This window comes from Genypterus blacodes, unplaced genomic scaffold (assembly GCF_046128005.1).
Source record: "Genypterus blacodes isolate CSIRO-AG114 ecotype Tasmania unplaced genomic scaffold, CSIRO-AGI_Gbla_v1 ptg000240l_1, whole genome shotgun sequence".
NCBI lineage: Eukaryota > Metazoa > Chordata > Actinopteri > Ophidiiformes > Ophidiidae > Genypterus > Genypterus blacodes.
In genome coordinates this window covers 361,014-378,335 of record NW_027467038.1, presented here as the reverse complement: position 1 = coordinate 378,335, position 17,322 = coordinate 361,014, and the positions used below count along the sequence as shown (strand labels likewise).

At 46.0% G+C, this 17,322-nt stretch overlaps 1 protein-coding gene across 3 annotated transcripts; it reads right to left on the bottom strand.

Annotated features, from left to right (window-relative positions):
- Positions 1-246: 246 nt before the first annotated feature.
- On the bottom strand, positions 247-16,890 carry pik3r5 (phosphoinositide-3-kinase, regulatory subunit 5). 3 transcript variants are annotated; one of them, XM_076171143.1, is made up of 18 exons: positions 16,522-16,890; positions 9,273-9,388; positions 8,087-8,202; positions 7,792-7,860; positions 7,202-7,340; positions 6,772-6,841; positions 6,000-6,174; positions 5,682-5,850; positions 5,498-5,566; positions 4,548-5,410; positions 4,117-4,242; positions 3,840-3,971; positions 3,567-3,660; positions 3,046-3,122; positions 2,780-2,873; positions 2,081-2,163; positions 1,642-1,754; positions 247-1,434 (listed from the first exon to the last, which is right to left on the bottom strand). In XM_076171143.1, the coding sequence occupies exons 2-18, from the start codon at positions 9,379-9,381 to the stop codon at positions 1,284-1,286; spliced, it is 2,649 nt and encodes an 882-aa protein (XP_076027258.1). In that variant the 5' UTR covers positions 9,382-9,388; positions 16,522-16,890; the 3' UTR covers positions 247-1,283. The 3 variants fall into 3 exon arrangements, with proteins under 3 accessions (XP_076027258.1, XP_076027256.1, XP_076027257.1); XM_076171141.1 differs by having other exon boundaries at positions 1,642-1,757; positions 16,522-16,889; XM_076171142.1 differs by lacking the exon at positions 16,522-16,890 and adding an exon at positions 12,007-13,023 and having other exon boundaries at positions 1,642-1,757.
- Positions 16,891-17,322: the final 432 nt, after the last annotated feature.

Here is a 17,322-nt window from a genome sequence, read left to right as displayed (position 1 = left end):
TGTGTGTGTGTGTGTGTGTATTTGTTCATTCTCACGTATCCATTCTTTCATATATTTTTATTCAAATTATTATGTCTATTTCCTCCTTCATTTATTTATATGTTTGTTTGTATATCTTACTTGTAAATTAACTTCATTTATTTGATCTGTAATTTATTAAATTCATGCACTGATTTTCCACAGATTTTTTGCTCAAGTTGCGATACATAAACACCACTGATTGACCGATTGTGGTCCTCATTGAAATTAGTTTATTCAAATGTTAAGAATGAATTGCATGTTTGAATACAGCGCCGCTTCTCTCTCCACCGGGGGAGCAGGACACGTTTCTACCTACATCAAAGTGCAACAAATTACATGTTTTTAAACAAACATCTGCATATGAACGGACTTTATAAGCACCGTCATTAAAAACGAACGAGTTCTACCCGTGTCTTGGTTGTAATAATGTAAATAAACTCTCAGGAACGTAAATAAATGTAACACATAATCTAGATCGAAATCGTTACAAAGTGAGATTTCAGCGCTGCCGACTCTGTGCACACAAGCCAAGGGTAAGGTCGCAGCCCCCCCTAGTGGTTATAGTAAAAACAGCATCTTTGTAACTGAGCGAGAGCCGTCGACATGTTTGTGCCAACGACGCTCAAGTTAAACTCTGAAAAATACACAGTTCCATATTTTATAATCTTATTTACAGCATGTATTAATCCACAGTGTCCGTGTTCAGTCTCAGAGCTCAACAGTCACCAAGATAGAGTCTTTATTTCCAAAGCTGTGTGGACCAAACAGTCAGGGTTTTGGTCTTTTAAGTCCTTGCAAGCATAGTTTGCGATCGTTTCCAGTATCCAAAATCAATACATTTGGTATACTAATGGATTCATTCAGACGGGACGACCCAGTCTTGGTAGAGCACAGCTTTCTTTAGTTTGTGCCTGTGATCCTGCAGAATCAGCCACATTTTACCAAATGTTACCCAATGGTGGACATCTGAAAGAATGAAGATTCTGTCCAGAGAAATCTGGCCGACATGATGCGTTTGGCTCTCCTCGACCTTCTTAGGTTGTGTGATTTTGTGTAAACCATCACAGCTGAGCCACATCTGCAGTTTGGCAGTTTTCCCGTTCATGTTTTAGGTGTTGAAGACCCCCATTTGGGGCCTCCAGCGTGAGAACCTGTCCACCGAGGCCTCTGGAACCAGGGAGGAATGAGAGAACAGAGTCTCATCATCGCTCGCCCTCACCGTCTGCTTTCCAGATCCTGTCCCAGAGCAGAGGCCAGAGGTCTCAAGGTAGAGCCCCGCTGAACGTGAGTATGGGCAGGCAGAGGAGGGAGCAGAAGGTGGGATGAAGAGGCTGGATCTGAGTGGACATCTGGGGTTTTCTCAGCCTCCAGTCTGTGGAGCTGTCAGGTTTGTAGCAGACTGATATGTCACATCTACAGGGGACAAAGGAACACGCAGGGATTAATGAACACAGGAAGTGTGTAATACTTGTAATACTGTTAGGAAGATACAAATTGTGGTATTTTAAAAATAGTTCTAATTATAAACATAATTTAAGAGGACATCCTGCTAAGGGGAGCCTCCACCTCCTTACAGACAGTGTATGTCTACATCAGTTCCTGTGTGTGTGGTTATTGTACCTGGTGACGCTCTGTAGAATCTTCTTCTCATCCTGGTCCAGACAAACAGCAAACGTGGTGTTTCCTGTGCCGCTCACCTGCACCTTGTCCACCTTCACCTCCGTCAGGCTCAGCTGCTGCAGGAGAGAGAAGAAGTGACTTACAGCTCTATGTTGCAGAGATGTGTAACGGCAGCAATAAGTCAGATCTCCAAATATAAAAGTAATGAACAACAAATGAGTCACAACACTTGAAGCCAGATGTGTTATTGTGGCTTTGTGCTCACAGCTCGTAAACATTTGGTCTCATCTGACAGGAGATGAGAGCTTGAGCTGAGATGATTGTGAGATGTTATCTTCCCTGTATGTGGAGTTGTGACCGCACTGCTGCAGGTGCAGATGTTTCCTGAAGACTAAAACCACAAACCTCCCCCACACTGCTGAGATCAGGTCTGGCTCACCTGGTTATAACCTTTCTTGCTCTTGCAGTTCTGCCTCTTCAGGACCTCGGTCATTGTGAGCTGCAGACATTCCATCTTTGAGTCTGAGTTGAGATGGAAAGTGTGATTAGCTACATCTCGTGGTTTCAAACTGTTTGAACAGAGAGAGAGAGAGACATCCAGGAGGCAACAAGCACAACAAGTAGTTGTGCAACAAAGCCAAATCAACTTCTCAGTGAATTTGTCACCTGGAAATCTGAGCAGAAATACAGGAAATCACAAAGTCAGCTCGATCTTCACATGTCAAGATGATCAGGCTCTGGAGAATTTTATAGGTACTTGGCCTATTGCTATATATGTTAAAGACTTTTCTAGATAAAGTGTCACCAACTAAAAATCTTTCTGTTTTCTCCACAATGCAATTAAACTACAAATTAAATCAGATATGACTTTTGACCTCTGGAGAGCTCTTATCTAATCTCCACCTCTTGCTCGCGTTTGTAATAGAAGTCTTCACCTTCAGCGTTCAAAATTCAGCTGAAATCAAGCGAAAGTCCTCGAGAACTAGAAAACTGCATTTGGAACGTATGTCTTATCATTTGTATTGATAACCAGTGAAGCTTAAATGGGCCTCACTCCATCTCCTACCACTGAATTCCTCCAAAATGCAGATTAACACTTTATCCCTTGTGTCCATTGTGTGTTGTGGCAGTGATGTACCTAGTTCCTCTGGGTTCTTGCAGGCTTTGGTCAGGTTTATCGACGTGCAAACTTTGGTTTCTTGTTTCCACTGGCTTCTTCCACTAATCACCACCTGAACAGGAACAGAGCGGATTACTGCGGTTAGAGTTGTTTCCGACAGAAAACAAAGAAAATGAAGGGGAAGTGAGTTAAGCAGGAAGTGGATTCTTATGGACAGCAGTGTGTGTGAGGATGGACTGAGAGGGGACGGATGGTCCATGTTTCTGTTGGTTTTAATCTCTCACCCTGTTGTACACCACCTCCAATATCAGCGGCACTGCTTCTCTGTCGCCATCGATACCAAAGCGCTTGCTGGCGGCACCTTCACAGAGGCACAAACAGCAGCTTAGTTCATATATGTGCAACTTACATCAACCAAAGCTGAATGGTTTTGTTTCGTATCAGGATATAATGAGGAAACGGTGCAAAGCAAAGCCATCGCCATAGTAACTACCGGATGCGTGGGCTCATTTTTAAGCAATTTTCCTTGAATTTGTTCATCTAGATTCTAGAAGGGGGAATTAAAAGTCAGCAGTGTGAGTGGTAAAGACAAGTGAAACTGGGACAGTAGAAGCAGACACTGAATCATAATGCAGAAGCAGCAGATGTTCCTCTGTCATAAATGTAGTCCAGACTCAACCTCAATAGGACCCAGGATGCATGATACTGCATGGAAAATGTGGCAGACAGTACCCGATGGTTGCCAGGGTCGTGTGTGTGTGTGTGTTTGTGTGTGAATTTGCGTGTGTGTGTGTCTCAAGCTCACCCATGGCCTTGATGGCTCTGGTTCCTGCCGTGTGTCCGAGCTCTAAGGAATGAACAAACACCTCTGTCCTCTTCTCTCCTCCAGCCAACGTCAACTGCAACACCAAAGACAATCCATCACTCATCGAGCGCCTCCAGACCCCAACGCTGAAGACCCAGAATGCACTGGGGCCTTATGTTAGTCAGTTGCCATTAGGTTTGGACAACAACAAGTAAGAATGAAGGGCTACGAAAAGAGACAAGAGTGAAATGTGGCGAAGAAGACTGTGTGTACCTCGGCCTGGTAGAGTTGGATCAGAGCCGGCCGGGTGGCGTAGCGGCAGTAGTACAGCACCAGGTCGGCCAGGATGGGCAGACGCTGCTCGTACGAACTATCGTAAGACTCCGACTCTGTTTTTGAAGTTTGCTGCGGGACAAAAGACATTGGAATAATCTGAGCCGGTGCAGATTATCACGCTGGTTTATCTGCTGCTCTCATAAAGCCCTAACATCTGAGAGGAGGTCGGCCATGTTGTTTGACTCCTCGGTTAGGTCACAGTTTGTTTGTGTACCTGGCAGACGACGTTGGCGGGCAGGTTGAGCAGACTCAGCGTGTTTCTTTCGTACCAAGGGTCCAACATGCCGAGGAGGTGAGCGATGTCATTGGTGCTGTCCTCTGTGCTCAGGAGGTTCATATCCTAAGGGCCAAATCAAAACAAAGCAGCAGAAGACAGCTTTCTTTAAATATCAACTAACTTCTTACAGCTCAGATCTGTACAGACATCATCATAATCATCTTCTCCTTCTTCCAGATCTACACGTACTGTTGAAAATGTCTCAAAACTGTTTTGCATTGAAAGGTGGTATTGCTTAAGGGTGCAAAGGATTTTCCTATATCAGACTCCATTAGTAGGAGGCGCCAAAGAGACAACCTTTTTCACTGAGGAAACAATTTATGGATTCCCTAACAGGATTTAATGAGGACTTAAGCAACTGTACTCACGCTGGACAACAATGCTCCTTTTGAAACGTGCCCTTTTGGTGCCACAGAGCTGGGAGACTTCAGGCCGCTCGACCCCGAGTCCTTCCTCACAGGAACGAAGTAGAACTCAAGCTTGAAGGCCCTGCTGAGACGTGGACACGCAGTCTCCTTCCTCCTCAGGTTGTTGTAGGCCCGGGCCACCTTTCCCGCGACGTGATCGGCTCCGAACACCACCACCCTCAGCGTGGTGCTCATGCTGTCCTCGTCGCTGCTGAGGATGGGCCTCCGCCGGAAGCACATGTGTTTGAGCGTCTGAGTTTGACGCGGGACGTAGGGCTCAGGGTTGTGTAGGTGAACCTGCTGGGGGAGTGAGTTGGAGCGAGTCTGTCGCACCAGTAAAAGCTTTTTGGCCTCCGTGGTCCCTAAGCTCTTGGTTCGGTTTGGTAACCGTGAGCTCTTTGGTTTGACGAAGAGCCGGTACAGGTGCTGGCTGAGCCGGGCCGACGTCTTGTTGGACCTTGGTGAGGATTTCTCAGAGGCGGGAGACGACGAGATGCAGTCGTCGAGTTCCTCGAAGAAGTCACTGTCAGCACTGGAGGTGACGGAGAAGAGGGACGGAGAGTAGGACTCTGAGGCGATGGACAAGGTGGAGATCATGGAGTCTTTGGAGGCAGTGGACAGGGAGGACATGGTGGAGAAGGTGGAGGCGCGATGGTTCACACTACAGTCATTAGAGATGGTAGACATGGAAGGCAACTCCACTTCTTGTTCCTCCTCCTCTTCATCATCGTCTTCTTCATTGTCAATCTCATCATCCTCATCTTCATCATTAATGTCTATCTCCTCTTCCTCTTCAGTATGGTCCAAAAGGGTATTTAGAACATCTGTGACAACAACAACAAAATAGATGATGATGAGCAGACCTGAAGGTGAATCATCGTGTGGATCAATAACTGATGGTGATCCTTTACCAAAGTTATCTTTAACCCAGTGGAACATGTAGCACTTGGCTGTGGGCAGTGGTAGAGTTTGGAGCATTCCTGACAGAGAGAGACAGAGAGAGAGAGAGGAGCAAACACACAACCTGTCAGAGTGAATCCACCGGAAACCAAAGTGAACATCTGAGCTGAGGCGTTCATCAGACTGCTCTCTCACCGTCACTTTTCCTTCCGTTGGACGCGGGGACGCTCAGCCTCTCCCTGAGTCCCTCCAGTCCCTGGGTCACGTGCGTCCGTCCCTTCACCGCGTCACCCATGGCAGCAGCCTCCTCTAAGATGTCGCTGACAGCCGAGAAGATCTCATGCAGCTCGTTCACGCTTTGTACCTGTGAGGATTATTGTGGGGCATGAAACCACGCGGCACAGGTACACACACACACACACACACACACACACACACACACACACACACACACACACACACACACACACACACACAGGCACGCACCCTCACCGCTCAGGGTCTGTGGCCTACCTGCAGGGCCTTGTGGATGCACTGTAGGGGGTACTTGGTTCCCAGGGTGGACTGGAAGGCGTGTTTGATCAGGGTGATGTACGTCTCCCTCTGCGAGTGCTGAACGCGACCCAGCTGCTCCGCCACCGACAGGAAGTCTGCTGGAACCTCGCTGGGGTTGATGAGCAGCACGGTTCTAGGTCACAGACACACACATGTACACTATATGACTCACAAGATGTAATCGGGGATTTGTGGTGCCAGAAGGGACTCTCCAGGTCGTGAGCGTAACACATGATATGAGTCTTCACAGTGATGTCGCTTGGTTTGGCCTTTTTTTTCAGCTTGCGGTTTAAATCTAATGGTAGCAGGGAGAAAGGAGGGGATCTCACCGTTTGGTCCAAACAAATCAACATCAGCGCCCTCTTATGTGTGAGAATACTAACAAACAAATCGAAACTTATTTTTTCAAACTGTTGCGATGAGGCAGTTTTCTTTCTCTCTCTTTCTTGCATTTTCATTTTATGTTTGCTTAACCAAAACCTTCCCTTCTTCTTCTCCTTCTCTATCATCTGTCGTCTGCAGACTTGTGTGACACGTCCCAGTGACTCTCAGATCATTGTTTACCTCTAATACCTCTAATCTGATAACCTTTGCGGTAACTGCCGACACGTGCGAGATAAACAACTTTCGTCATCGTTTCACTCAGAAACCAGAAGATAACGCGGAGGTTTCGCAGAGAAACGTGCGTATCTGTGGGGAAGAGAGAACAGAAGATAAACGGTGGACCTACATTGTTTTGGGGCTCTGGCTGGCAGAGTTCAGGCCCTGCTCCTCTCTCACCAGCCTCTGAAAGGAGATACCTGCCAGGGGGAAAGACAGAAAAGGAGAAATGTTGTGTGTGAAAGTGTGAGTGAGCTGCTGCGGACGGTAACAGAAGGTTGTGTTGTTGTTGCTCTTTTGACCCCTTTACTGTAAACCTCAGATGTTCTGCTTTTTTTGTTTTATTTTCTTTGTGTTGCATCCGCTTTCACACAATATCACATCAGTATGAAGAAGTTCCCACTTCATCCTGCAGCCTTATCAGCTTCCTGTTACTGTTGTTAATACAAGTACAGTTAATAGCAGGGGGCTCGGGGCTAAATGCATTTCTCGGCCTCGTCACTAGGTGGCGACCGTATGCAAGAGATGTGAACAGCAGCGACGAACTCCTCCATATCTACCTGGAGCTTTGACCTCCAGCTGTAGTGTGGAGAGGAGGTTCTTGCACACGCCGCTGTACGGCTCGGGCCAGGTGAGGAAGGAGCGGAACACCTTGCTGGCTTCCTCCAGCAGCTCCGTGCCAGGAGGACAAAATGGCGTCTGAGGAGACAAACAAAGATCCCAGGGGGTCAGAAGAACGAGCCCACTCAGCAGTTTAAGCTGTATGATTGGCAAACTGTGTGAGAGTCTATGGAGGAAATGTTATTGTTCATACAAAGAGGTGGATTAGTGTCTCTGGAGTATAAAGACTATTAATAATAATATAAATTGGGAAATTCCCTGAAGAAAATGGGAATGACGAGACTTCACAATCTAAATGTAGCTGTTGCTTTGTCAGGGGAGATTTCTCTCAGGAACTAAAATAACAAAAATGACCAAAGCGTGTTATAAATAAAGACGTCGGCCACTTGCAAACATCTACAATTCCACAGCAGGACTCAGTGTGGATGTAAAGACTCTTTAAGGTGTCAAATACTATGAAGTGGATTTGGAGGTGGTGGATCTTTGAATGTGCGTTTTAGAGATCAGGCTGACAGACGGAGATGATTACCTGGAGCAGCGTGGAGTAGAACATGATAGCGAGAGGAGCCACCAGCTCATACTGACACTGTTCCTGCACCTACACACACACACACACACACACACACACACACACACACACACACACACACACACACACACACACACACACACACACACACACACACACACACACACACACACACACACACACACACACACACACACACACACACGAGAGAGAGAAAGAGAGAGATGACAGTGATGAGACCTTTACTGATAAATGCAATTTCTCTCCCGAGACCTTTGCCAAACCCTCCTCTCACCTCTCTGGTCTTTCTGATGATCTGCTGCAGGAGGATGAGGAAGTTCTCCGGGTCCCTCTTCACCAGCTCCTCCAGGCTCCAGCGGTTCATCGACTGACCCGCCGAGCACATCAGCACTGAAACGCAACACAGATGGAATTTAGACGGTGTTTCAGTGAGGAAGGACTGTTCAAATGTAAAAGTGTCAAATCTCGGAAAGTTAAAGTCAGCTATCGCAAAAATGAGAGGCAATTTGGGGAAATTGATTATCTTGGGTTATCAGGGATGGAAATATGTTTTCATCGAGTGAGATGGAAATGACAGATAGATCTCAGACACGAGAGGAAAGAGTGAAGCACGTTTGTATCTATACACCACGCGGCACACAAACGGCTGACGGACCCGTTATGGCCTCTCGCCGCCACCGCTGAGCTCTATATTAGACCACCCAGCTCTGAAGTTTCACATCTCACTTGCCAAGGAAGTCAAAGCATCAACACATCAGCACGCAGACGCTCGGCAAACAAAAATATCTGTGTCATATGCTGAATCTTTAGGGTTAGATTCTTATCTTGATTTCCTTAAAAGCAGCCAACTGACTGTATCAGGTGTGTGTGCGTGTTGATTCAAAAGGAGGGCACTGAACCTTCAACACTTCCAGTAAGACCCATCGGTCCTAAACTACCCCGAGTCTGATTGGTCCTTCTAGATACATCTCCAACATGTTTAAGTCAACATAGATTTCAAACTAAAATATTAATACTGTCTGGACATTGCTGCTGATTGGCTCCGCCCCTACCCATCGCTTCCTCCCAGCTGGCACGCCAAGTCAGACAACTTCCCCCAATAAGCACCCAGTCACGCGGCCGATGATCTCAGCACAGCGCCGCCAACAACGACAACAACAACAACAGCATCAGGCTGTGTCACCGCCGCGCTCGCATGGAGAAAGTGAGAACAAACAAGTGGTTTCTGGTCGTGTCAGCGTGCTCTGATGGTAAACGAGGTGGTGAAGAAGACTGTGTGTGTATTTGTCTGTGTGCCCTTCCTTCTATGTATCGCAGCAGAAGTTCACCAATTTGCCGATAAAGGTAAAGTGATAGAGTTACAGAACTCCTTTGACAGTTTGACCTTTTGTGAAGATGTCAGGGTTTTGTGTGACAGGAGCCTCACAGCAGGAGGTCCTTGATTGTGGGAGCGCTCTCACCGTTCCAGTGATGTGCTGCTGTGGGGCTCTGCCTGAGCCCGTCCAGACAGCGGTCCAGTGCGTGCTGGATCCGGTCCTCTGTGCACGACGTGTGCTGCATCTTCACCATTCAGCTTCTGTGGACAGACAGGAGAGAGAGTGTGTGTGTGTCACATAGAGCTCCTCATCCATATATTCCATGTCCCTTTAAATGAACGCACGCACACAAGCACGCGTGCGGACACACACACACACACACACACACACACACACACACACACACACACACACACACACACACACACACACACACACACACACACACACAGCAGCGTGTTTTGCATAAACGCTGGTCTAACTGGACTTTATGAAAATGAGCCTCAGAAGACAGGAAAAACAAAACAAACAAGAGGTTGGCTTTGTTGCCATGGATACTGAAACTTCAGGTGTGGTGCATTAACCAGGTGTCACTGAATTTCCTGAGGAGCAAAATTGCCTGTTTTGTATTTGACCTGACATCTTTATTATCTTAATTAGGGACTTAACTCTAAAATCTCTAATTAAATGAGGTGAAGTTTGCACATTAGGTGGCTCTGTATCTGTATCTGTCCTTTCACGCAGTAACTCACTGGCTTGGTTGCATTTGAGTGTTTTTCACAGAGCGAGTGAGGAGTCCCCGCACATGCAGCGAGTCGTTTCACTTCTGTTCTGAATGCCTCACATCTGTGCATGAGAAGATGTCAACCACACATCAGATTGGCAGATTTATCAAAGCCGGCTGCCTTTGTGAGTCAGAACCAACAACTGTGGCACACAAAACAACAGGAAGGGTTTTTATTTCTACAAAGCAAAGTGAAAAGATAACCGACCACATGCACAGAGTTCATTACTGCAGTTTCACGTGATGCACTGTATTTTTGGGAGGCCAGGCGAGGATGACGAGGGCCAGAACTCATGGGGACAGTGAAGACACGCAAGCCAAATGTGTCTGCGTCAACATGATAAGTGATGTTTTGGACCAATACACAGTGAAAATACAGATTCTTGGCATTTCTTTACATCTGCCTCTGCGTCTCTTTCAATGTACGTAAAGTGAAATGCTAGAAACTAATCTTAAAATAACACTTGTGATTGTTTCGCGTTATAGACAAACACTGAATGAAGCAATTGCTCAGAATAGGGAATTTTACAAAGTTGCTGTTGTCACACTATCTATTTTCTAAAGCATATGTGCCGTGACTCATACTGGAATTGACTCACGTTGGACATTTGTGCAAACACGGGAAAACATCCAAATTTGAGAAGCAGAAGCATAAACACTTCCCTTAACACGAAGGGGACAAAGCTTCTCCAACCATCGGGGATTTCTGAACACCTGAACAATTCCATCTGACACAAAGGAATCAAGGGTTCAGAGGTTTTAAACCATATTCTCTAGTTATCGAGAGGAAACCACATCTCCAGTGAGATCATCAGCGGGAGATAGAGACGGAGATGAGCATCAGACACCAAAATACACTGGAAATGTTGATGACAAATTCCCCTGACAGAATTTCCCCATTAGACAGGAAAAAAAGTCTTATCAGAGAAAAAAAAAAAAAGAAAAGTAACACACTCACACCCACACACAAATAACCTCCAGCTGACACACACAGAGCCAAGACGCAGGAAATATCTAATATACACACTGATGGATCCTTTAATGGCATTAAAGCAGCAAAATAACGGCAGAAGTTGGTTACAAGTTACGGCTCTGACTTCTTGCTTGCATTTGTACACACAATGTACACACGTAAACACACACACACTGTACAACCAGTCATTAACGCCGGTGGGGAACTGAGACAGGAAGCGTGTGCAAGTCGGAGTTCAGGAGGGCAGAGGAATGAATCTCAATGACGCTCTCTCACTTCTCTGCTGTTCCTATGAGCCGCAACAATACAGACGACTCCACATGTAAACAACACATCCACGCAGGCCTTTTCTCAGCACTCCCACCTCCCCAGAGGGGCATTGTGTCCAAGAAGTGTCCGAGAGTGGCACCGAGCGTTGCTGCCGAGCGCTCCGGCCTTTGTCCGAGCTCTGGACGGTGCTGGACCGCAGCCAGGTTAAGTGTGGAAGGAACTAATAAGTCAGAGCCACCGGGGCTGCTGCGCTCAGGCTCCCCGGGTTCAATGGAGACACATGAAGGTAATAAAAAGAGGCCGAGTCTTTGAGATGAGGCGGCTGTACAGAGGGAAAGTGGCAAAGTGGCAACACAAGCTGGAGAATTAGGAGATTTTCAACGCAGACACAAAGTAGAAGAGTTCCCCAGCTGGAATCGAACCTGTGACAAACTAAGACAACAGACGCCCCAGGGTGAACTGATCAAAGCCTCTCCTACACCCAAACGGCCTCTTTTCACACCCAAACCTCAGCCTCTCAGCTCTCATCTCCAGCTCGTCATCACGGTTGTTTACATGGAGTTGCGAGTTATGTTGCAAAGGCGTCAGTGGTGTTTCGTAAGAGGATGTATGCAGTGACGCCCCGAGACTCAACAAGGCCACTTCCACTTTTTCAACAACAGTCAGGGGACACGCGCATCGACCAAAACTGGGTGACTCTGGATCAGTCAGAGCAGCAGAGCCACAGTGGACTCAGGACCCTGGTGGTGTTACGTCACCTCAATGGAACACAACCTACAGTGAAAACAGGTTTCATTGATTGGATTGTCTAAACTTCAATGTCACATTAGAACCAAGGACGCCTCTTTTACCTTTGTTGCTGAGTTGTCTGGGTAACACCTGCTGTTATCCTGGGATCTTCTCCCCATAGCCTGCCGACGATCCACACCTGTGTGATCAGCTGAGTAGATCTCACTGGCCACTCTCACTCACGCACACACAGCAGACCACAGAGCTGTTTCTTCGCACAGCTGTTGCCAATTTGAGTGCCTGTTCACCTCCCTCCCCCTCTCAGCCGGCCTCTGATCACACTCCTCTCTGACTGCTGCTGCTTCTCCTGCACCTCCATGTCTGATTAAAGCTTTTTCAACTCCGCGGCCGCTTCAGCTCCAACTGTGAGGCTCTCCTGAATGTCTCCTCAGATACTGGCTCTGTAGGTTCTCAAGGTTGTCTCTCTCTGCACAGACAGACAGGACAGGTGCTCCTCAAAGTGCTGCTGGTTCTCCACTTTGAGAGCTTGTTGGGAGCAGTGTGATGCTCTTGTGTTCCAAAGGCTTCTGCAGCTCCCAGCGTGTGCTGGTCTGTCTCCTCATCTCCTTCATTTCAAGCTGCTCCTCTGATGAACTCACAGGCTCCAGGTTCCTGTCTCTCCTGGCTGATCAGGAAGTCCTGAAGTCCTGACCTGCAGCTCCATCTGACATAGATCAGCCTCAAGATCCGATGTTGCCAATGACCACAGTTTCCAGGCAAAGCAAGCGTCTCTATCTTCTTCTCTTTCTCCTGCTCTCCTCTCTTTCCCCTCCTTCCTTTCGTCTCTTCACAGGCCTCCTCCCATCTCTCCCAATGATCCCATTACCAACTGCTTCCTAACAGGAAGATGGCTTCCCTGTACGGCTGAGGAAGCAGGTGCCTCCCTATTGTTGTGGTGTGATCAGCCTCTCAGATCCACTCCCACAGACCAGAGAGGAGGCTTTGAGTGTGTTTGTGATTTGTCTGACCCCCTGGATTGATAGAGGCCCCTCCCCCTTCTCTCTCTGCTGACCTACTGGATGTGAACCGGCTCCTTATGACTTTAGGAAACAACAACAGTGCCACTCCAAAGCTCAACTGTAACTAAGTGCTTCCTTTTAGTCCAAACAACGACTACCGGTGGGACTGGCACACACACACACACACACACACACACACACACACACACACACACACACACACACACACACACACACACACACACACACACAGGAGGGATGAGCTCTGAGCAGGCTCTTCTTCTTCTTCTCTGCACCGGATTCCTTTATCCATTTTTGTTTAAGTCTTTCATTAAGTCCTCATTTGATTTAGAAATGAGTTTGAACAACTTATGCAGATGGATTGAATCGTCCGCTGTCATGATTGACTTCCTTTCTGCACATAAATGAGGTCATTCAATTATATTATGAACAAACCGAGGGGTTAGATTGTTCTCTTTCTTCCTTCTGAGTGCCGGATTGTTTTCACTCTGCCTTTGTGTCAAACTGGTGGAACATGTGCAGATTCTACACTCTAAAAACAAAAGCATTGGCTCAACAAAAAAAATTAACGCAAGAGTTTGCATCAATCTTTTTGAGTTACTACAACTTCTAATGAAATTATGTTTAACCAACAAACTACATTGAGTTAGGGGAATTAGCATTTCCGCTACAATCAAATGTATTTTAATTACCGCTTACTTAATAATTGGTAGCATTAACACAAGTTTTAAAGTTGATTACTCAAAAAATTTAGTTGCATCAACTAGTTTTTCCAAACTGTAAGTTGTATCACAATAGTAACCAAAGTCCAATTTACAATACAAATATCTCACCTAACATAGACATAAAAGCAACATTGGATGAAATGAGCAAATGAATTTAGATTACACAATGTAGTTGACAGTTACACAAATAAGCAATTAATCATGATTTTCCTCCCCACAGCACAAATGAAAAGCCCTCTCTAGCTGAGCAGATTTGTCAAATGAAACTTTATCATTCTTCACTGTTATGCTAAAATAAAGGGTTGGATGGCCAAATTACACTGCTAAATATGACTAGCGTTAGCTACATATAGTAGTACAACATATTCCATCAACTGTATTAGCAGGTGTAGCCTAACGTCTGTGCATGGGTCCACTATTGGTCATATTACAATTGAGAATATGCCCAAATACATTGCTTTAGTAGAATTTATTTGTAAATGAAATTATAGTCACCTTGAAAATTTCCTTTGTTACTTATTTCTTCAGCTACAGGTCCTCTAACACACAGTCTTAACTGTCTGAATCTCCAGGCATGTTACGTGGGGGGGAGGGGACTTGAACTCAAGGTGGAGAAAAATTAAGTTACCAAGCCAATTTCATTAAGTTACTACAACTTGAATTTTGTTTTGAATCAATTAACACAGAAATTTGAGTCTAAATTACACACAATATTAAGTTGATGTAATTACCAACATTATTATGTAAACACAACTCATCAAAATAATGTTTGCAACTTAAAAAATTGATCTAAATCAATAAATTAGAATTTTTATCTTGCAACCATGCATCTAATTAATTGGTGGTAAAAGGTCCCCTGAATTACTTTTTAGAGTGTAGCTGAGACATAAAGAAACACACACACACACACACACACACTACTGAACACACACATGTTGGTTTGTTAACCTTCTTTTACTGCCTCAATAAACCCTGATAAACATGTGATGAATGCAAATAAGAGCTCCTTCTTGATTTCAGCTAACAGGACTGAGTGACTCTTTGTCCATCGAGTTAAAGGGTTAAACGACATCGCCTCTGAATGAAACTACATGAAAAAGAAGTGAGAAATGTGTGGAAAACGTACAGAATGATGTTTCTGAATGAGTGTGTGACAGGTGTGTGTGTGTGTGTGTGTGTGTGTGTGTGTGTGTGTGTGTGTAGGAGGTGTGTGTGTGTGTGTGTGTGTGTAGGATGTGTACGGGGGCGTTGACTTCAAAGGAAAAGGTAAAAGGTGAAGATGAAGATGTACTTGATAACGCAGCCATAAAGAGACAAACAGGAAGTGAGGATGTGAAAAACACGCTGCAGCGCCCGGGATGACAGCCCACACCTCCGCACCACGTGAGATCAAAAACAGCACTGAACACTTCTGCATGGAGGATGAGCTTCAGATTTGCTGTGTTGAAACCCTCGTCTTCATTTTGTATTCCGTGTGTGACTGTAACACGACTCATTGATCGAAGTACTGACTTAGCTGCTTCACAGTCTGACACACAATCAACACAAAGACACAAGACAAGGAGACAAAGTGTACTGAGTCTAATGGGGGCGACGCCATCCTGTGCATCATCACCTGACCGGCTGGACGCAACAGAACACCAGACAATTACGCCAAACACAGGTTTAAAATGTTAAAGCGATGATTGTAATGGATTTTCTGCTCCATCAAATAACAGCCAATTATGGAAAAAGCTCTAATTTACTTCATTTAAAGTAGAGGAGGTCCTGTGTTCTGTGTTTCTGGTTCATGCGTTAGAAAGGAGGTGCAGTGTGACAGAAATGTTGGAATGAAATGAGAGAATTCCCCCAAATTTTTGTCTTTCACCTACAAAAACAAACGTTCTGCACTTTTGGGGGATTTTCACAATTTGAGTTGAGTTAAATGCGTAAATGTGCTGGATTAAAGTTTACATTCACCAACAAAGTAACTAATAACTTCAACTGTGGACGCAGTCAGAGGCAGAAAATGCAAATGCTGACATGGACACACAGAGTTCAGCACACAGCAGACGGCTCGAGATGAAGTGAGTGAAAAACATAAAGATCAGTCTCATTCAGTCGCCACCTTAAGTGACCTTGAGCAATCACTGTGCCCCCCCCCTTTGCCCCCCCCCCCCACGTGGCTGCCAAGTGCTTTGGTTCCTCCCTGAGGAGGATGTTGAATCCAGGCGTTGGCTCTGTAGTTTCTCTGTGGGGTGGAGCCCTCAGAGAACCACCACACACTCTGTTGTGTCAGATTTCTGTTCCCTCATACACTCTCCGTCGCCTGCTGTCCACTAACCCACTTTACACACCAGCTCACACACCGGCTTTCAATCTGTGTCTGCATCCATTTAAACACGTTTCATCCGTGTCCGGGCAGCAAACACGTGCGTCCGCGCTTCCCTCCACTTCCTCCCCCTTGTATGTAAAGACTGAGGAGAAGTCAGCCGACACAAAGCAGAAGTCCCCAAATGTGTGTCTCCCCCCCCCCCCCCCCCCCCCACCGCTGCTGCGGGGGTCTTTAAATTCACTTCCTCTTCTGTCAGTGATGTCATCCCCATGCCCACCTTTATTTCCCATCAGCACTGCAAACACCCACGCTGTCAATCAACTCGCCATGATGGACAACACACCTTTTTGTACATGGACAGACAGACAGAGAGAGAGAGAGACAGATAGACAGAAAGACCTTTAAAGACAGAGTTTACTGTGGTTTCAGGTGACACTTCTTCTGATGTTGAGGAACTGAGTAAACACAAACATACAAACAAAAAAACAGATAAGAAATGACACAGTTGTCGTTTGTTCCCTACAGGATGAAACCACTACAAGGCAGAGATTCTCTTACCTTTGGTTCACCATCCAGCATCCATAGTCTCAGTCTGTATCCAAAGAGTCCAAAGGGTCCAAAGAGTTCAAAGGGTCCAAATCCAAGTGTCTCTGGCTCAGCAGCTCTGCCATTCATTCAGCGCTGGCATCACGCTTTGACAGGCGAAGCCACATCCTGGGCACGACAGCAGCAGCAGCAGCAGCTCACCGCTCAGTCAAACCAGTGTGAAATCAGCCTGTGTGAGCTGTTTGTAGTTGTAGTCCCGGGCTGCACTTCACACACGCACACATACGCACACACTGCCACTCACAAAACAGAGCAAACAGGAAGTGTATTAGAGCGCTGCATGTGAGCACAATGAGGAAGGCTGGTGGTGTGTGTGTGTGTGTGTGTGTAGTGGTAAGCAGACATAGGTGGGAAGTGTGTGTGCGTGTGTGTGTACATGCGTGTTTGAGAGGTTGCATGTGGATTTTGAAGGGATGTTGGCCCCTAAAAGGAAGTCATCTGTTTGACGTGTTTGTTTTCATGCTATTTTCACACTTCTGAGTGTAGTTTCATTGTTTGTGTGTTGTGTCTTTGTTTATGATCGTCCATGGTGACAACAGTGTGACACATCCATGCTACTGTACCTCTTTATTTAACAACGGAGGGTTCTAACACATTAACATGTCAGAATAAATCATGTACTGCTAAGAGTGTGTGTGCGTACGTGTGTGTGTGTGTGTGTGTTCTCTTAAAAGTGAAGCACTGTTTTGAATCAAGCCACATTCATAACAGTGACATTTCTTAACTTACCCTGGCTCATAACGTGATGTGAAT

What these genes read in the sequence shown, in the direction of transcription:
- pik3r5 (XM_076171141.1), bottom strand. Translation starts at nt 9,381, where the DNA reads ATGGTGAAGATGCAGCACACGTCGTGCACAGAGGACCGGATCCAGCAC. An exon ending in CTGGGTTAAAGATAACTTTG is followed by an intron (nt 5,411 to 5,497) that starts GTAAAGGATCAC and finishes TTGTTGTCACAG; the next exon opens with ATGTTCTAAATACCCTTTTG. An exon ending in TCCAACTCTACCAGGCCGAG is followed by an intron (nt 3,661 to 3,839) that starts GTACACACAGTC and finishes TTGGTGTTGCAG; the next exon opens with TTGACGTTGGCTGGAGGAGA.